The 19,516-nt window shown below is 48.3% G+C and overlaps 5 protein-coding genes across 5 annotated transcripts; 3 read left to right on the top strand and 2 right to left on the bottom strand.

The window, feature by feature from the left end:
• The first annotated feature begins 114 nt into the window (after window positions 1-114).
• F5B22DRAFT_605678 (uncharacterized protein) lies at window positions 115-1,222 on the top strand. Its single transcript, XM_047974865.1, has 2 exons — window positions 115-505; window positions 608-1,222. Exons 1-2 carry the CDS (start codon window positions 378-380, stop codon window positions 990-992), a joined length of 513 nt encoding a protein of 170 aa, XP_047831062.1. The 5' UTR covers window positions 115-377; the 3' UTR covers window positions 993-1,222.
• A 1,533-nt stretch (window positions 1,223-2,755) lies between these two features.
• Window positions 2,756-5,597, top strand: F5B22DRAFT_138892 (MFS general substrate transporter). Its single transcript, XM_047969031.1, has 9 exons — window positions 2,756-3,576; window positions 3,643-3,736; window positions 3,792-3,991; window positions 4,066-4,139; window positions 4,204-4,339; window positions 4,416-4,745; window positions 4,799-4,994; window positions 5,055-5,131; window positions 5,191-5,597. Exons 1-9 carry the CDS (start codon window positions 3,268-3,270, stop codon window positions 5,452-5,454), a joined length of 1,680 nt encoding a protein of 559 aa, XP_047831061.1. The 5' UTR covers window positions 2,756-3,267; the 3' UTR covers window positions 5,455-5,597.
• A 1,262-nt stretch (window positions 5,598-6,859) lies between these two features.
• On the bottom strand, window positions 6,860-11,121 carry F5B22DRAFT_636174 (uncharacterized protein; the record flags this gene model as incomplete). Its single annotated transcript, XM_047977249.1, has 6 exons — window positions 6,860-6,996; window positions 7,153-7,280; window positions 7,364-8,243; window positions 8,901-9,824; window positions 9,881-10,754; window positions 10,933-11,121. The coding sequence occupies 6 exons, from the start codon at window positions 11,119-11,121 to the stop codon at window positions 6,860-6,862; spliced, it is 3,132 nt and encodes a 1,043-aa protein (XP_047831060.1).
• A 1,380-nt stretch (window positions 11,122-12,501) lies between these two features.
• Window positions 12,502-14,297, bottom strand: F5B22DRAFT_138516 (uncharacterized protein). Its single transcript, XM_047969027.1, has 2 exons — window positions 13,684-14,297; window positions 12,502-13,629 (listed from the first exon to the last, which is right to left on the bottom strand). Exons 1-2 carry the CDS (start codon window positions 13,971-13,973, stop codon window positions 12,591-12,593), a joined length of 1,329 nt encoding a protein of 442 aa, XP_047831059.1. The 5' UTR covers window positions 13,974-14,297; the 3' UTR covers window positions 12,502-12,590.
• A 2,698-nt stretch (window positions 14,298-16,995) lies between these two features.
• Window positions 16,996-19,066, top strand: F5B22DRAFT_646298 (uncharacterized protein; the record flags this gene model as incomplete). The annotated part of the gene is made up of 4 exons (XM_047978714.1): window positions 16,996-17,225; window positions 17,289-17,882; window positions 17,950-18,828; window positions 18,913-19,066. The coding sequence occupies 4 exons, from the start codon at window positions 16,996-16,998 to the stop codon at window positions 19,064-19,066; spliced, it is 1,857 nt and encodes a 618-aa protein (XP_047831058.1).
• Between the last annotated feature and the right edge of the window lie 450 nt (window positions 19,067-19,516).

Genomic DNA, 19,516 nt, shown 5'->3' with positions numbered 1-19,516 from the left:
TCGCATAATAGTTATATCCATCATGCAATCATGCATACCTAGGTACCCTCATTATAAGCAACTAATTTATGGCGTAGCGTTGAAGCTGCTGCCCTGCCGAAAGAACAAAGATGGCAGCAGATCAACAGAGTTGTAATTCCTGCGGATCGTATACAAGTTTTATATGTTTTCATACTACGATCTGAATACCAGCGCACTTAGTTTTAAACTACCCCGTGACGAAAGATTTGGAAAAGGCTCTGGTTCATTAATATGAGAATAGACCTGACCTTGACGTAATCAGAAGTACTATAATTACCTAGATATTATATATAGACTGCAGCAGCTACAACAGACTATCTTGTTCAGAGTCAACTCCAAACAGGTGGTATGGAATAATGGTATATGTGATCTACGATATCTACAACTACAGTGATGATATGATTAAGATCAGGAGCCTAGACTATCATCTAAAATTCGAGGCCATTGTTCGCTATGGTAGAGGTCAAGAGACGGAAGAACAAAGGTATAGCAGGTATATAATCAGAAGGAGTCTGAATGCCTTACTTCCTACCTCTTTAAACTTTGTGCCTATATATTATTTTGCTTATATTCTAATCAGGACCAGATCTCGGTATTATTCGACAGCCGAACTTCCGGACATTGCTGTGATTAGTCGCCACGGTCAATTGGACGAGTACCGACTTGGTGTTGACACCGATCTCAGGGCTATCACTTTCTCCTGTCCTCGTCATGGTGACTACACCATCCACCTCTCTCGTAGAGAAGAGGTCACTCGTCTGGAGGCGGATTCTACAGTACGCGCCCTGCTTCGCACTATGGCGCACCTCGTCGATGCTTCCGTACACAATATCCGTGTTACAAGTCCAAGTAAAGCTGGAATCTATCAGGAGACGCTTTTGTATCGTCCTCTCGCTGCCTGGTCAGCCAGCACAGGTTTAGCCAATGGCCGGACACCTCATATCTTGTACTACCCCCTGATCACCAACTAGAGTGGCGCAAGGCTGTCGTCACGGTATATACACGATGGAGAGTACGAGCTCATCAGGTCCTTGGGGGCCGAGGCACTAAGCAACTATGCACAGTTGAAAGAAAAGCTCCGCGCCGACGATAACGGCGGCGCACTACGCAAAGTATGGGACGAGGTGCGACGCTGGATAGCGGAGCCCAAAAAGCTGTTCAGAACATTCTCATTGGCGTACATGAACGATGTCATTATGCAGAATAATCCAGAGCATTAGCTATATCATGTAGACTGCTACTGGATGGGTATCAATCATGATAACGATAACGGGCACAGCCTATATATCGATTCATAGCTTAAACATCACATATGCCCTATAACAAATCAGGGAAAATGATGCTTGAATTATGTTTAGAATACTCTCTTCTTCATATTGACCATCGCGTTCAAGGCGATCAAGACTAGCAGTCCAATTATGCTTTAGCTCTTGAATTATGGTATATTGAAAACCAAGTAATATATAGTGTTGTGACATCCTCGAATTTGTATGCAACAAGTCCTACCTCTTTCTCTCGTCCCATTTAGTAGGTATTGGTATCTCCCCCTCTTCTACCCTAAACAATTTTATTCCCTTCACGGGAGGAAGAAGACCTCCTAAGGCCTAGCCGGCTAGACGTTGACGTTGGCCACGGATGGAAGGGTTGCTTACGATGACGGCTTAGTCTCCGTTATGACATTTCTATCTGTTGTAAAACAAAAGAGAAATCGAGTAAAATCGAGAACGTCTTGATAGTTGTATATTTCGGATAAGAAACGTTGATAATCATTTGCACTTGCCAGTCACCGGAGCTGTGAGTCATTCGGTCTGACTGCGCATCCCATAGGCACACAGTAATCAGAAGAAAAGTGCAATAAAACACTTGGATCTCGCCATCGAACATCGACATAATAAATTCTATCTCTTTCTCCTCTACTTTCTCTGTATATTCAGTATAATTTCAATGGCATTTTACGCACTTCGAGACACGGTTGTTCTTTGGGATAATTATATGACCACCACATCTGCAGCTCTCCCGTCATCCGCAGGTCTGGATTCACACCCTCACCTCGGCCCACACGCCGTTACAGCTGCCGCATGTTATGCGAACCACCACTATGGAGCCTCATTTCTGAGCGTTGCCTCATGTAGATGAAGCGCTTTGTGAATGGCTACTTCCAACAGCCCCATGGACCTGGATGCCGCCAGCTGAGAGGTGGCATGGCCTAGAGAGTTGCGTGCGATGGTGAGCTTGTCGCACCAACATCAACTATTCCCGGTAAACACGCGGTGCCGAGGCCCTAGATAATTCAAGTAATTTATCTAGACCATGATCCCAACACCATGGAACTGTAAGGTCGGCCCGATCCTTATTTGCTAGTCTGGATAATGAAAGTTCTCGAGAATTTGGTGGCTGGTGCTTATGTCACTCAATCAGCATGTTACAACATTCTAGGCCCATGCGGTGTCACCAGTGGAAATGGAGAAGTCGGCGTCTCGAATGAATACAAGCTACGAAGTACCAAGGCAAATTTATTCTACTGATCCTTTATCAAAGGCTTTTGAACGTTAGTAGAGACGACATTGGGGACGCTTTTGCTAAATCTCGACTACTCATTTCCGGGTTCGGCATCATGCCATGCGACATCCGGGGAGATGCTGGTCTCCCCCACGTGTGCCATATAGAGAGTTCTATATGCGGTTGCTGATCCGAGGTAACGGTCCGTGTTATTGTCGGTAGAGTGGCGTTCGACGTCTATCTGGTGCGATGTCGCGAGAATGCGTAGGAACAGCTATCACGGCCACCAACACCATGTGGGCGTAGCTTGCATGAAGGTGAGAGCCCCGTGAGCCACTTCACCGGTCTAGACTGTGTTTATTTCCCCCGTAAACCTCAGTTGAGAGGTCGGATCGTGATGTTATCTGCGGTGTGTGATGGCGATGAGGGGCAGGGTTGACGCCATTCGCGTGCGTCTTGGGGGGATATCACGCAATTTGGAACAAGCAACGCGCGAGGCCCCCTCTAGCATGATGATCAGCCACTCGCAAGAAGCAAATCCACATTACGCCATTGGAGGTATCGATGAACATATCGTCAATTGGAGATAAGACTGAGCTTTATCGCCATGTATCGCTCAATACCACCCCCAATGCAGCAATCTGATAAATTGTACGACCCTCGCTGCATTGGCCATTCGTATTTCCTGGTGTCATGGTACCTTAGATCATTAATTTCCGCCCGAGTCACTGCAATTGAGCCGAGACAATGGCAGTACCACCGATCCAGGCGTCTATTCCGACAACTGCTGAGCCAATTGTGAGCTCGAGAGCAAGTTCATCGTTGGACGACAAAATCGCCAGCTTACCCTCCTCGTCCAGATCACTACCCTCTGAAGAAGATCTATCACTCAAAGCAAATCCCTTCGCCGATCCCCGTGCAGCAGCTCAATGGAAGCAAGTTTACGATGACTGCGAGTATGAATGCCGTTATGCTTTCGACCCCACGTTGGAATGGACTGAAGAGGAGGAGAAAAGGATCATTCGAAAATTAGACTGGAGAGTCTGTTTATGGGCTGTACGTTCAAACATGTCATCTTGATTCGGTATCGCAGTTCTCAATTAACATTTAACTATATCATAGTGCGTCATGTTTTTCGCCTTACAGGTTGACCGTGGCAATCTCACACAAGTCGTATCAGATAACTTCCTAGAAGATCTTGGTATGAACACCAATGGTATGATACTGAAGCTAAATGAACGCTGAAAATGCCCTGTCTAACCTCTGTTAAGATTACAACATCGGAAACACTATTTTCCTGGTGTCATTCTTGTTTGCGGAACTACCGTCCCAGCTAGTATCGAAGAAATTGGGGCCTGACCGTTGGGTCCCAGCCCAAATCTGCCTTTGGTCAATCGTTGCCGCTCTTCAGTGCCTCATTAGTGGGCGAGGCAGTTTCTTTGCGACAAGAGCACTTCTAGGAATCCTCGAGGTGTGTATTGCTAGCTCCATCATAACCTTCTTCGTCAGTTGGTCATAAACGCATGCTGATAATTTCGTTCTTAGGGTGGGTTCATCCCAGATATAGTACTCTGGCTGAGTTACTTCTATACTTCCAAAGAGCTGCCTATTCGGCTAAGGTATGCGTAACCAGAGAATATAGTACGTATGTGATAGGTTGCTGATTTTCACTTTAACGAATAGTTATTTCTGGACAACCTTGTCTGTAACTGGTGTTGTCACATCCCTGTTGGCCTTTGCTTTGTTACGACTACGAGGCGTCCTAGGTTGGGGTGGGTGGCGGTGGTTGTTTTTGATCGAAGGCATCATTACGTTCACAGTAAGAGACCTAATTCACCGGCCTTGAGCCTTTCCAAAGACCTTGAAGTAAGGACCTCAACTAAAGCGGCATACAGATTGGTGTTGTCTCCTTTTTCATGATGCCAGCTTCGGCAGTACAGACAAAAACTTGGTTCCGCCCCAACGGCTGGTTTTCGGATCGCGAAGTGGCCATTGTTGTCAATCGGGTTCTGCGCGACGACCCCTCCAAAGGTGACATGAACAACCGCCAGGCGATCACTCCCCAGATACTGTGGTCCTGCCTCACGGACTATGATCTTTGGCCATTGTATCTGCTTGGTCTCGTCATCTACATTCCGCAGGCACCCCCATCAAGATATATCACTCTGATTCTCAGGGGCATCGGGTTCGATACATTTACAACGAATCTACTGACAATTCCCTCCGTAAGTCACCTTTCGTGGTTATGTTTTACCAATCCCTCCTAATCAATCATTAGAGCGTGCTCCATATCATAACCCTTCTGTTGATCACGCGCCTCTCGGAGTATCTCAACGAGAAAACCCTGGTCTCATCGCTACAGAACATTTGGATTGTCCCTACCTTGGCAGCATTGCGCTGGTGGCCTGGAACAGTCACAGACGCTTGGGGGACATATACACTAATTACGGTTCTCCTGGGGTATCCATACTGCCGTAAGTTTTACCTGTGCTTGTTTGATGATGGGAGAAAGGCTAATCGAGTGTTAATGGTAGATGCGATTCTGGTCGCATGGACATCCAGAAACTCCAACAGCGTAGGAACAAGAAGTGTGTCAGCAGCCGTGTATAATGTAAGCTTGTTGAACTTCCTCGGGTAAATGCTTAACCCTCAGCTAACTTTGCGACCAAGATGTCTGTCCAAGCAGGTAATGTCATTGCAAATTTCATCTACTTGGATGACGACAAACCGCTATACAAGAGGGGCAACAGCGTATTGTTTGCTATCAATATTTTTGGTATTGCCATATTCCTCGCCACCAAAGCCTACTACGTGTGGAGAAATAAGCAGAAGGAAAAAGTCTGGAATGCAATGACAGAGGACGAGCGGGCTTATTATATCTCAACCACAATGCAGACGGGTAGTAGAAGACTGGATTTCAGGTTTGCCCATTAAAATAATGAGAAGGAACCTGGATGGAGAGGGACTTGCAAATGGAGCATGGTTCTCATAATCTGGATCGACAAGAATACTTGTCATTCATCTTGTATGTCACGATGCGTACTAGCAGCTCATATGAAGATTATTGTTTGAAAGACTTTACAGTACTTCGAGGTCCTAATTGAGGCTGACCTTAATGACGATAACTATCACTGCCTCTTCGCTAAGCTCATTTTGTATCAGATTTCACTATCGTTAGGGATGAATATTTAGAGAAAAGGGGGCTCTGAGCTTATTATAACAAAGGCAGAGATCTGGGCTTGGAACTTTCAGATTGCAACGATCAACTAGGGCTGCATGAGTCCTTGGTCAACCAATTCCATCTTGGTCTTGGTAGCTTGACTCGAATCTATATACAACTGGTCTTCTAGTCCAGACCGCCTAGGTCTCAAGGGTCCGTTTCAAGAAGCGAAGTCTGTATTATAATCTCATTCTCCAATATTGTCCAATATTGCCTGCATGTCTTTGAATGACTATGAACAGCTTGCAATGGCCTTTCGTACGGCCGTAGTGCGAGGCGAACTGCATATTCAGCTAGTATGACTTGTACGCGTGTAAAAATGGTACATTTGCTCATCAAAATTACGAACCCCTTTCACCGTTTTCATTGCATTCTAAACACCCAAGGGACACGGTGTCCGATACTTCAGCCTCGGTTACCATATGACCGATAGCCGCATGACTTCCTCAACGTGCCCTCGCATGCAAGGCTCTAAGCATGATTTCGAACTGATGTAACCCTAAGCTCCTTTTACGATTTCTATTAGGGCCCTATTTGGGGTTCAGGCGGAAACATACACCATCCTTTTTGCGACATCTAACGAGAAATCACAAGAAGAAAGAAACAAATCGCAGTCGAATTAGGATACATATATCGCCGACCCTTGACGGAATGTGAGCAATGAAATCTTACGATATACCTGTTACATCCCTAAGGTGATCCATGACACCGATTACGGCCAGATAAATCATACAATAGCATGCTACGCACGCTCGCCTCCCAACTAATACCTTCCAATTTGTTCATCACATTATTTCCTGCGTACGGATGTACTTCAACCTTGGGAGCAAAACCCAAGCCAAGAAAAGCGACTCTTAAAGAGCAAACACTACTCAAGGCTAAGTATAATATAGTTTCATAGCCGTGTACTAGTCCGTTCATTTATTCACAATCGTCTTTTACTATAGGTACATGTTGCTGTTTCTTACATACATATAGTTGTCGTATAGTTACACTAGTAAGCTAAGCAGGGCTGTCGGTCAACATCCAACCTGGTCCCTGATTCGGGCCTTTCTTGCTGCACATTAACTCGAGTTTGAGACCACTCTCCAACCGGAACTCAGCTAACATCAGCCCAGATTATGAGATGATCTCATCGTTCAGTGAAAGGGAGTCCTCGAGGGTTGAGGACGCGGTGCTACCAGACTCGGAGAGCTCCTCCTCGGAATCCGAACCTTTTCTGGATTCCCTCTCTGCCATTTTACGTTCGATGGCCACTATATTATCTCGGTTAGTAATTGTCGTGACAAGCGCAATAAGGATATAACTGATCTAGTCTTATTGACTCTCGATTCATGATTTCCTCGTACAGAATCTCTGTATCCCCTGGGAATAACCGGGATTGAGGGTGATATTGTCACAAGGTTACTTACTAAAGTATTGTACATCTAACGGCGTTGTCCATTTTACAATACCCAACTTGGCGTCATCGAGACGACGCTTATGTCCTATCTCACCAGCACGGCCGAGTACACTGCTGATGACGGCCAGACAACGCAGACTATTGAGAAAAGTGCAAGTTAGCTTAAAGACCCTTTTAGATGCAGGTAGCGACGAGGAAGCCGTATAATAGTGATGGCATACCTGTCGTCATTCGCCGGGATTGCGTATGTAACCCAAGTCGGCTCGGTGTTTGTATCAACGACACCAATGGTTGGCACGTTCGCAAGAGCACACTCGTGCAGAAGGGTGTAGTTCTCAAGAGGATTGAGACAGACAACCAGATCTGGGATAAGGGGCCGTCGTTCGTTGAGATGGCGCTCGAATCCTTCGAGGGGCTTATCGTTCTCGTCGAGCATCTGCATTTGCATGCCGTTCAAGATGACGTCGCTATTGGTAATGGATCCAGGGATCCATTTCGTGAACAAGTGGCATCCCCGTGCGAGCCGTGCTGCCTGTGTCACGAGCTGTGTCTGACCTGGCCGCGTTCCCACGAAAAGGATCAGGCCGCCTCGGTAAGTGATTTCTTCTACAACACGCGCTGCTCGTCGTAGATGAGCAGCTATTGTCTCTAGGGAGATGATGTGGATGCCCTGGCGAATACCGTAGATATAGCGCGCGTTAGCCGGGTTCCAGAGAGAGGTGTGGTGGCCCATATGCGCCTGGGACGCCATGAGGAGCTCGAGTGTGACATCTTTGGGGCCCGGTGGGTTCATGAACAAATCACCGGGTCGGTACCGCTTTTCGACATTTGTGCCCAATTTCCCTATCTGGCTTTTTAAGAGTTGCCCTTGATGATAGAACTCAACAGTTTTGTCGACCTCATCAGCTCTCCTCCGGCGGGTTGCCTTCGCATTGGCGATGAAGATAGACGGGGGCTTGGGTTTAGATTGTGAGCTCGAGTCTTGTAGTCCACTAGGTGTCAAGTCTGGAACAGCTGTTTGCGTCAGTGTCGTTGTCGGTTGCGTCGAGAGTGTTCGTAGACAGCAGGTCTGCCGTGCAGATTGTGCCAATGCCCGTCTGGCTGCCGATTGAAGATTGAATGTTAGCTTTGCCGCGGCGACATGGAGTGGGATTAGAATTGTGTACCATGGCGCACGCCGAAGTCCCTTATTATCATGGTTGGAGCAGCGTTGTTGGCATAGAATTGCCAGTGTCGTAGGAATCGTCTTACGACTTTGAAATTTCGAAATGCGCCGATATCAATTGATAGGTCGGCTGCTGGGTTGCAGTTGCAGGGATGTGATGGGCCAAACTTCGTGGAGCAGCGCCCGGGCTGGAGTCATTCGACCCATAAATAGCATATTTTGCATAAGTAATTATACGCATACGTGCTTGTGAGGCCTTATCCTTATATAGGATATCGGTTGTCTTGATTCTCAACATTTCAGTTATCCATCCCATACATAATACATAGCTAGAACAGATTCACAATAGATTCGGATTCTGGGGCACAGGAAGTGCAGGAATTTACAGAATATCAAAATGCGAAAAGCTATTTATTTTCTCCTAGGTATTCATCAAAAGGTATTATTCTACTCAATGGAAATCGTCATCGTCTATGTATACCTAATGTATCTTGATGAAGCGGCTCATTGTAATGACCCGGAAAATAATGAGCTCGGCAACAAAATATAAATGCATGATTACCGGCTTGTGGCTCTTGCAATAGTGAATACGCCAATTATCACAACAGCCAACGTAACAATGGCACCTGGAAGAAGAAGCTCGTTGGGAACGCCGGCAATGACTTGCTCAGGTTCACCCCGAGAATGAACCTTCTTGCGACGTCTCACAGTCGAGTAGTCGTCATCCTCTGTCTCATCATCCTCATCATCATCTTCTAAAGCAGCCCGTCTCCGTCGCACGTCAGATGTAGCTACGCTGGCGGAGGGAGTATCAGCTGCTAGAGGATCAGGCTGAGGCGCTGTGACTATGACAGCTGGCTTCTCAGGGTCATGCACAAAGAGATCAACCTTGTCATGGTGATGCTGACGAGCAAGCAAGATTGCCTCCAGCAAATCTTGGTCGGTTGTGATACTAACTGTATCTCCTTCATCATCCAAGTAGCTTAGGGCAAAGCCGCCCGGGGTGACCTTACCATCTTCCACAGCAGGCACACCGCCAATAGCTTCAGCTTCATTGCCCAGTTTCGCTGCAACATTTGCAACAAGCTCTCCAATACCTTGACTAGCAATAACCTGTAGTCGGTGTACTCGACCGCTAGGTGCTTTGAACTTGAAGGCAAAGGGAATCTCAGCAGGGGGCTGGTCGGCCACCATTGAGTGACCAGGGGAATCGACGCCCATGTGAGAAGCACTATCGCCTGGAGCAACGGAATCGGTGATACGCTCTCGTCCATGGTCAGGCGTCATCATAGATCTAGACCCTATTGTGCCGTGGTGGTGACTGCCGTCACCCGAGACCATGGACTCGGTTTCATTGTCCAATGATAACCAGAACTTGTTCCAGGCAGGACCTTCGCTATCACCCGAGCCCATTGTGTTGATCTGCTCCAGAGTTGCATATGTGAGTTTGAGAACATCAACCATACCCACGATCTCGCCTTCCCCATTCATGACTGGTAGGTTTAAGTAATGGCCATCTACGCTATGTTAGTTTCATAAGACATGAAGTGGTTTGTATTATTGAAGTTCTTACCGTGCATTTTTCGCAGAGCTGCCTGGATGCTCATGTCCATGGGCGCAAAATCGGGATGGGGCGTCATGACGCGCACTACGCTGCACGTGGCAGGATCAAGACCAGGGGCAATGACTCGTAGAACGACATCTTTACTAGTAAAAATACCAGTAATCTGACCTTGGTCTTGCACCAAAACCGCTGTAGTATGGTTCTCCTTCATGAGCATTGCAGCCTCTTTTACAGAAGTCCGGACACTGACGGTAGTAGGAGGCATGCCGTTTAGCACAGACTCGAGTGTGGGACCGGACATCTTGGAACGGAGAGCCTCCACATATTGAATGATCTGAGCAGGCTGACTTGTGCCCAGCTCGGACTGAACACCTTCCAAAGCAGCGTAGAGTTTAGTTGAAGAGGCATATGCCCGCTCCAGTTTCTCCATAGCATCGTAGAAACATTTCGTAATGTCGAGGACACCGGAAATATCTTGGTTCTCATCCATAACAGGCAAATGTCGGAACCCCTTTCTAACCATCAGATCTAGGGCATCGGTAGCGCTGGTGTCGGTTCGGGCGCATAGAGGGTTCTTGGTCATAATCTCGGCGATGGTGACATTGGTCGCCTTCTGGCCCGTACCAACGACACGGAACGCCAGGTCCTTGGCTGTGAAGATGCCGGCAATTCGATCATCATCGTCTGTTACTAAAACACAGTCTTCTCTCTTGGCGGCCATCAACTGAGCGGCCTCAGCTACAGTTGTTGTGGGCTTGATCTGTAGGGCGGGACTGGGTTTCAGGGCGAGGACAGTTCCTGGAGGAGCCTTGCGAGAATGTCGGGCGCGGTTTGCCAAATGCTTCTTTTTGGAGAGATCGCTCTCCAGCTTCCGGCGGATAGCCTGACGGTAATAATCAGCATCCATGGCGCGTTTATACGCAATATAGCTATCGTAGTCTAGAGTCATGTAGGTATAGGGAGCCATGGCGGGCAGGAATAGTTGTCGATTCGTCTCGTAGCGGAACAAGCGCACGAGGTTCTATGAACGAAACTCGAGAAAGAAGTGTGACTTAACATACCTCATCTCGCTTGCTCTGCTTTTGTCGACTTGCGCTGACACCGGAGGCGGTCTCGCTAGGGGCAGGCTGACTGTGGCTCGAGTGACCGTGACTCTCCAGGGTTGGACGGGGTATGCTCGAGGCTCCTGGGCTGGTCGCCCCAAAGGGGACAGTTCCACGCCCCTGCCCGCGACTGGGCGTGCCTCTCATAGTACCTGACATTGCATAAACTCGGCGGAGCTGGCAAGATTAGGGGGATTCCCGTGGTTAATGCCGAGGGCGGGGGAGGAGGACAGAAGTATGAGAGTGCGAAGAAATAGGAGCACAAGAGCCGCGCACTTGGCCAGCCTCGTAGGGTTCGGACGAAAAGCGACGTGCCAGGTTATAAAGGTTTGCACAGAGCGAGCGAAGATGATGGCATGACCTGAGATCATACCAGACAGATATAGATTTTTGGTGTTGTTACCCCCCGTTGCCCCTGCCAGCGAATAAAATGCCGACCAAGGTCATCCAGGTAAGACTATGTCTAGGTAGGTACTTAGTCTAAGTAGTAAGTACCTAGGTACACTTTAGCAGCCAATTTAGCGCGCACCGGACCACTGGAGAAATTAGGTGCATGAGTAGGTATTCATGTAGCGAGTTCAAAATTGCATGGAAGCTGCAATTGTCATGTTGATACATACATATAAACCCCTCTACCATGACCAGCAATGATATGCATTAAAACGCTTTATGCCGTACTCAATCAGCTGCCTAGGTACATATCACCATGGTCTCCTCTCTTAAGAAACTATGATATTCAGTATATATAATCTTGGACCATGTGAATTGGAAAACTTGGAGTGTCCTTGAATGCAAGAGACTCGCCTAGCAAGGTCGAGAAGAAAAGGATAAAGAGAAATATACATATAGGTGGAATGGAGATAAGCAGATAGATAAGGTACATACATCCATGCAATCAAGTGCAAAGCTCACTTCATGCAACCCACCACCTCACTCAACAGCATCTTGTCACAACCGCGATCATCCCACAACATTGGGTTGAATATAGTCTTGCCTATGTATTATGGAACTATGGATACATCTTGACTCGGCCAGAATAATACACTCTCGACCATTCCTCGACCGTGGCTTTTGACGAACTCGCCTCAACTTTGGCCAGCTGCTTGTCTGTAAATCCACGCTAGCTAGGTCCGCAGAACAACGTGGCACCTGACGCAAATGCATCTAACCAGGCTACTGGGGCTTTTATGTCCCAGGCGGTGAGCGCTTGAATGCCTTTGACCTCAGATCGAAAGCAGGGAGGGGGCGGGGATTTGGCAAGCTGCCGTAAGCCGGTTTGGACATTCTCACCCCTCATCATACGAAGTAGGATAAGTAACGTTGGTAAATAGATATTGTCAGCAATAGGGAACATATCATACACAGCAGTAACGTATTCATCAAGACTACATGGGTAAGATTTCGCTGCTGCTCTTACATCTGTCATGTGGTGATCCATAGGTGTCGGTATTCTCTCGGGGTATAGTTATCCTCTGATTGACATAGTGAGATGTTGACACGGCTAATCTAAAATAACCGTAAGTGACATTTCGCTATACTAACAAAGACTGCAATTCTTGAATATATTGAACTACAGCACGAAGCCGAATCTTGGTCCTCCTGAGACCATATAACCCTTAAAGCCGGGCGCGAATCGGCGGCTTGCTGTCCACTTCCCACGGGGTATGGCCCTGCTTCCCTTCGAACGGTAAAAAGTCGAAGATCGGGCTGGGGGTGAACAGTGGTAACAACTTTTTCAATGAGTCCTCTACCAGGTTCAGATCACGACTTACTTCCCGATCCATAGCCTCCGTCTCCTCGCCCATCCATGTTATGAAGCGTGATATAAACACACCTAGGTCAAGGACGGGCTTGACCGCCCCTTTACGCGATGTTTCATACTGCGTAAACGCCATCTCCAGCTCTTGGGTACTCGGCCTCGGGTTCTTCTTTAGTGTCGCCCGTAGGCTGTTGATTAGCACGGTAGCAGAAAGGATGGCAGACAAGGCTCCTTGCCCATTCATGCTAGTCATTTTGTGAGCAGCATCGCCCACGAGCACGATTCGACCATGGTGCCATTTCTCCGCCATGCCCTCTTCTTGATGAAGCAGTACGGCATTTGTCTCTTCGCGCAGAGGCCATATCTCCTTCAGCTTTACTCCAGGGAATACTGTCACGTCGGACATCTCTTGCGCAAACTTGTTGATTTCCTCCGTCGTGAAACTTCGCTTGTCAGATACTGGTTTTTCTAACCGCTTGACAACCGTGAAGTATATGGCATCACGCAGCCGCGCGGATTGCGAGGCAATTCCGGGTCCGTGCGATTCGGCAAAATCGCCCATCGCAATATCAGTTCGGTCACTCCTAGTATGGCCGAAGAGTGACATGAAATTTGCAACCATTGGATCTGTGGGCTTCAGGTCTCCTGTCGCGGATGAATCATGCCGAAGGCGCTGAATGAGCTCCCGAGTCGGACTATGCACTCCATCTCCTGCAATCACTATCGAGCCATCTATCCCACTACCGTCTGCAAGGTGTACTCGTACACCGTCCTTGTGGGTCTCGATGTTTACCACATTTGCATTTGCCCTCACTTTTGTTGCGCGTTCTGGCAAAGTCTCATAAAGAGTGCGAATAAGGTTACCACGGGAAAGCCCTAGGGTAGGGTACCCAAGTCTACAGGACTCGTCAGTGTCATCTCAGATGCCCAATCGTCCGAAATCAACTCACTCATGTTCTAGGGCTACGAAGGCGTCGCCACCACATAAGGGTTCGCCACTATGAGTAAATTTTGTTTGAGAAGGAAGAGGTGTTGAGAGCTGCTTGACCGACTCGTATATTCCCAACTGGTCTAAGAGTCGTAGGAGAGGTGGCCATAGTACGATTAGCGCCCCTTTGTATCGCACGATCTCTGGTTGTCTCTCAAGGACTACATAATCGATACCAGCTGCGGTCAAACCATGCGCAGTGAAGAGACCCGCGGGTCCTGCGCCCAATATGATGACACGAAAGTTAGACATAACTTGCAGAAGCCCAAGCTGGAAGGATCCGAATTAAGCAGATAACGGCTCTCCGAATAGGTAGGTTATGAGTGAAAATATGAAAAAGAAAAAAAGTAGACTAGTGATTATTTATACCATCCTGACTACAGTAGGACGGCTACCACTTTTGATTCTATAGTCTGACACAGTAAGTGCGATTGACAGAAATCCTGGCAAGGAGAACTCCAATACCCACCCATGTCTTTGGCATGACGATTTTCCATCCTAGCTTCTATCAAGACCCCGACTCCGACTCCGACTAGTTACCGGGGCGGCGGCTAAGGGGTGTATAGCAAGCACCCTGTGCTCACCCCGTATTTCTACCCGTATTTGCTACTAACACCAATTCTACGCCGTAGGAATAACACCTACTGTTCTGTGTTGAGTGTGCACTGGGCCGCAGGCCCGCAGCGATTCGTAATTAGTGTGTGGAGGATCCTTGATTATCGCGTAAGCTCGCTGATCAAATAACGACTCCCAAAACTTGCATCGTGCCCGTCCGCAGCTTATGTTCATCCGACCGCCGATAAATTATAGTGACAAGTAGTACTAATACCGCAGCCGTCCCACCCCCGACGTTGCGTCGCCCGGTTTGTGAAATCGCTCCGTGCTCGTGCTGGCGGACCACTCATTTTAACTCAACGTGCGTTTTTGTAGTATTTAGTTTCCTGTAAGTCGACATTAGGCGAGCAAACATGGGCGCTGTAACAGCGGATAGCGTGCAGAATATGGTGTGGAATGTATCACTGATACGTGGCGATGGCTCCGCGGATATCGATACAGCCGATGAGGCCATCACATATTAGAATCAAGCGGCAGCGTCAGATCGATTCTGACTGTGTTTCGCATTCGCTTATTTTTCGCGTCGAGTGCAGTATCTAAATACCTGGTCCGTGATGCTCGGGCAGTACTGCTCGGGAGAGCGGGGATTGTCAAGACCCGTGCCTCCCATACCGAGACGGCGAATCATTTATCGGATGAGGCCTAGCTTGTAGCCGAAGAAAAGTACCATGCCCCATCTGACTTCCCGCCTTGTGGCGATCCTTAAGTCAGGAAGTAATCATAGCTTTTGTCCAGAGAGGTCTTCCTTGATCAACGAATGCGCGAGGTTTCAATCACTTAAATCCTCCTTCCCATTATCTCCAACTCAGCATGAGTTATCTTTTCTGTGGTAGGAAACATTGCAACAAGTCAGCTTAAGAGAGAATGAGTAGTAGGGGTGAATGACAAGGCAGGCGAGGTCGCTATAAGAGCTGGCTTGTTATGCAACTGGATATCCAGTGCCGTTTTCTGTGCACTCAATGATGACCTTCAACGCGTCGGGTGCTCTCGCGTACTTGAACCGTCTTCATCTAACCTCGAAGCCGAGATACTGGCGGTGAAAATCAGGCTGCTGCTACGCCAAGACCGTGAATTTCTCACAAAAGATAGAATGAAAAGCACATTGGGGATTCGAAGCGCCTAGCTTCCAGCCGAAGGATACAGAAACCAGAGCCGGCTTATTGAACGAGAAGTTAACGTTCTAATGTTCATGGATTTCGCTACTTCACTAACATTAACCTGTTTAAACCCATATCATATGCCTTCACAGCAGCTTGCTGTCTCATCCTCGCCGCGATCGCTCATGGTGACTCGGACAAATTCGACATTCTGTGACACATTCGCGGATAACACATTGTAGAGCCTAGCGCTCCGGTCTATATTCCACAAGCATTATGAACAATATGTTCCACGACGAAACTGCACGCTCGCACAGTGCTCACCGAAGGTCATTAACCAGAATAGCAACCAAGCTAACGCCACAGTTCACGAGGCGCTACGGCCGTATCCAAACATAGAGCCAACGGTGTACAGGCGTGCGTTGTCTTAGAGCTCAGCCAAGATGGCTCCCTGCATCTCAACAGCAACTCAGGCGCAATTCATTCAGCCAAAGGATGTTGATCCACGATATTCAATAGGCAACAAGTGCATACTAACAAGATAGAACGGCCAACAAGCCGAGGGTGTTGTCAGTGGCTTCCAATTCTGCACTTCATAAGCCTCTAGGTGAGCACGGGCTGATACTCCATTGTGGTCTGGTGACCAGGTTGTATTAAGATGCCAACTACTGGGTACGAATACGCCTGGGATACTGCGTCTCGCAGCACAAGAGTATTAGATCTATCAGCCTGCTGCACTTTGTACTCACCTGAACAGTCAAGATCCTCTGGTTGATACGATTGACACACCCGAATTAGGTGCTTGTGTTGGTGGCACTATCCGGGCCGGCTGTGCACCCGCTCATTCTGCTTTCACACGACAGCCAGATGTTTGTTTGTGATTGAGTGAATGCTATTCATAGAATCACAGCTGTTCTACTCTCACACTGAGTAGTATCTTGCGACTTCAATCTCACTGAAGATTGCGTCCCGTAAGCCACGAAACAAACGAGGCATACGATCTACGTGCCTTGAATTATGCACTCAATTGACTTGTTGGTTACCAGCTGCATTACATATTCACTGGCCACAGTTGGGGGCGAAGGATTATCTGCAGGCTCGCGAAACCACATGCAACATTGAGAGTTGTTACCGATAACGTTTCAGACACTGCATATAGCTCTGCGACACTTTCCTGACATCGTTAGGTATTGCTCCAGCCCTAGCCTTGCTTACCTATTTATGGTATACTTCGACCGGTCTCTGGTTCGAAACAGGATGAGGTTGCATTTGCGCAGCCTTAAGCCAACTGCATATGTGTTGCCAGCTAAGATAATCTACACAGGCTAGTCTCAACGATCCCAGGCTGAGATTGCGGCCTTCGTAGGATGCCCATCCTCAGGACCCCCTGAGAGTTCCCCTGCCATAAGGGGACTCGATGGACACATGTAAAATACCCTGATAAGAAGCTCATGGCCTGAGCGGTTGATGTGGTGAAGTTCTCAACTCTGTGATTTCTTCAATGACCCAATCCACTAGTACGGTTCGAAGAGTATCAAGCCACCTGGTCTCTTCTAGTTGAAATGAAGATACATTCCGGATATTCATTAATCCTCAGTCTCGTACTGGTATCGGACTTCAGTACAGCTCAGGAAACATATCCGCTCTATGTCCCTAGAAACCCTTCACCACCAGACACTTTGAGTGCCCTAGCACAGACATTGTATCAAACCAAGCTTTCGAGACGCGAAAAGAGTCCCAAAAACACTACCACAATAGCGAAGAGTTGGGATGGTGCGACATTGTTCAGCCTGTGAGAAGACGCATCTCCCAACCTCTAAAGATAGTCTGCATTCATATCTGACTCAACGGGTAGCGATGGCGGGCTACCAAGCAAAGGAAGTACATCGATATCGGCCGGGATTGAAGTGACATGCACAACGTGCTATGTGAAAGGGAACATCACAGCTGAACTTGGCTTCGACGGCGATTTCAATTTCACCCAAGCAATCACGAACTTCACGAGAGACGTCGCAGAAGAGATCGGGAATGTGACGGATGCCGCCATTTCCTACCTACACAACGAGACCGTCGGATTTCTGAAGAACTTGACGGATGATCTTGACTTCAGCGACATTAGTTTTGCGCCCTTGGATGTAGACTTTAATGTCGATGTGCCAGATATTCCCGAGTGTCGTCTGCGATTCCAGTTTGATGATCTGGAGCTTTACATGTTAATAGACACCGTTCTCTCGGCAGGAACAACTTATACGCTCAACCTCTACTCGACGAATACCCCACTCGGACTCTCTGTGGACAGCGAGACGTTTGTGGGTGTCATTGCCTCTATTGACCTTATCTTAGGCGCCGATGCAGACATCAACATAAGTAGCGGCGTGCACATTAGGGTTGATGACGGGATGACCTTGGACCTTTCACTTTTCAGTCAGAACGTTACTAGTGTGACTTTGTAAGCTGTTGATCTTCCCTGTCGTGCTTCAGGTTTCGAATCTACGACAGCTAACCTATGCCATCAGCAACGGAGGGACCTTCGCATTCCTGCCCGTCACCGTCCAGACGGCGAACGGCGTCCTTACGGCGAGGTTACGCTTCGGCGTACACGCAGGGGTATCTCTAGAAAGTAAAGAGTTATCGCCATTCATACCGGTTAGTACTGGAACGGAGGTTTTGGTCTACGCGGATTTGGCCGAATTCACGACGAACATCACAGCCGTGCCTGACGGCGACGATACCGATTGCCAATTGCGAGTGCAACAGGTGTACCAGCTCGCGCTTGGCGCTGCTGCCGGCGCGACAATTGCCATTGGGCCCGAAACATGGGGTCCTGCGCCGTCGACGAAGATCCCAATCTTCTATACGACTCTGGCTGATGAGTGCGCAAGAAGTGCCACACAAACTACCGCCGTCACCATCACCACGACGCCTACTCCAACAGTAGTTGCGAGAGCAGATGACGATATGACAACGACGACACTCAGCGATAAGGTCACCTTTACCGGTGTTTCATGTATATTAACAGGGCTTGATGAATGCCCCGTATCCCTACAAAGCACCACTAAGGTCACGAGCACGAGGACGCTAGTCGTCGAAGTGCCCTCGGGCTCAGAGGCTGCCTTCCCAGCAACGACGCAAGACGGAGTCTCCGAGTTAATTCCCTTTGCCGAGAACATCAAGACCGTAGCTGCGACGACGGGTAGTCCCGTTTCGTATACCCCTCCGCCGCCACCACCAACAACATCCTCGCCGTCATCCTCTTCAGCCACTACAACAGCCGGCCAAGGTGGAGGAGATGAGCAGCCACAGAAAACCTCCGGTACAGACAACCGGCCATTGATCATCGGCCTCAGCGTCGGCCTCGGCGTGCCTTTCCTGGCTGCTATTGTGGTTGGTATATAGTAAGTAGCCTACCCCCATCTCGTTCTGTTTGTTACTTGTAGCGAATGCATCGTTATGCGGTGCTGATTCTTCTCGTTTGATAGCTTTGCCATGAGACGGCGGAAGTACGCTGCCGTTGCTGGTGCAGAAGTATTCCAGGTCGTCTCACCGCAACATGATGCAAGCAATATGAGTTTTAGAGAGAAGAAGACGGTAACGACGATGATCACGACAGTAAGGGGACCCGGGGGAAGGTGACGATAGGATAGACAAAAGAGGTGAAATTATTCGGACAAGTCTGTCTAGTGGCCAATCTGTTGAAATTTCAGTTTAGTGTAAGCATAGGAATCACAACTATGTGCTCTACGCAGAGTAGACTGGAGGAGTTTGTTTATAGTAGCCCGCATTCTTCCCGCTTTTTTGTATTTCATGAGGCGTCATGTATGGTCAAGAGGCGACGTCTGCATAAGGTAGCCCGGACACGTTTTCAGCATCGCATAGTCTTGTCACTAACGTGCCCATATTAATTCTCTCGCCAATGATAAGATATTCAAAATGGGCAAGGCCGTCGAATCTGATTAGCGCTGTGAGACTTGGATGAAAGGGGTTGCTGCTGCAGATAGCGAGTGTCCCAATGAAACCTCCAGGTCTTTCTTTAGGAGGCGCGGAGTCCAATCGGACAACTCGGTGACTGACTCGAGAACGATG

Source organism: Xylaria bambusicola, assembly GCF_022495145.1.
Source record: "Xylaria bambusicola strain CBS 139988 unplaced genomic scaffold F5B22scaffold_19, whole genome shotgun sequence".
In the NCBI taxonomy this organism is placed as follows: domain Eukaryota; kingdom Fungi; phylum Ascomycota; class Sordariomycetes; order Xylariales; family Xylariaceae; genus Xylaria; species Xylaria bambusicola.
The sequence above is the reverse complement of the archived record's forward strand: the minus strand, read 5'-3'. Positions and strand labels throughout refer to the sequence as shown.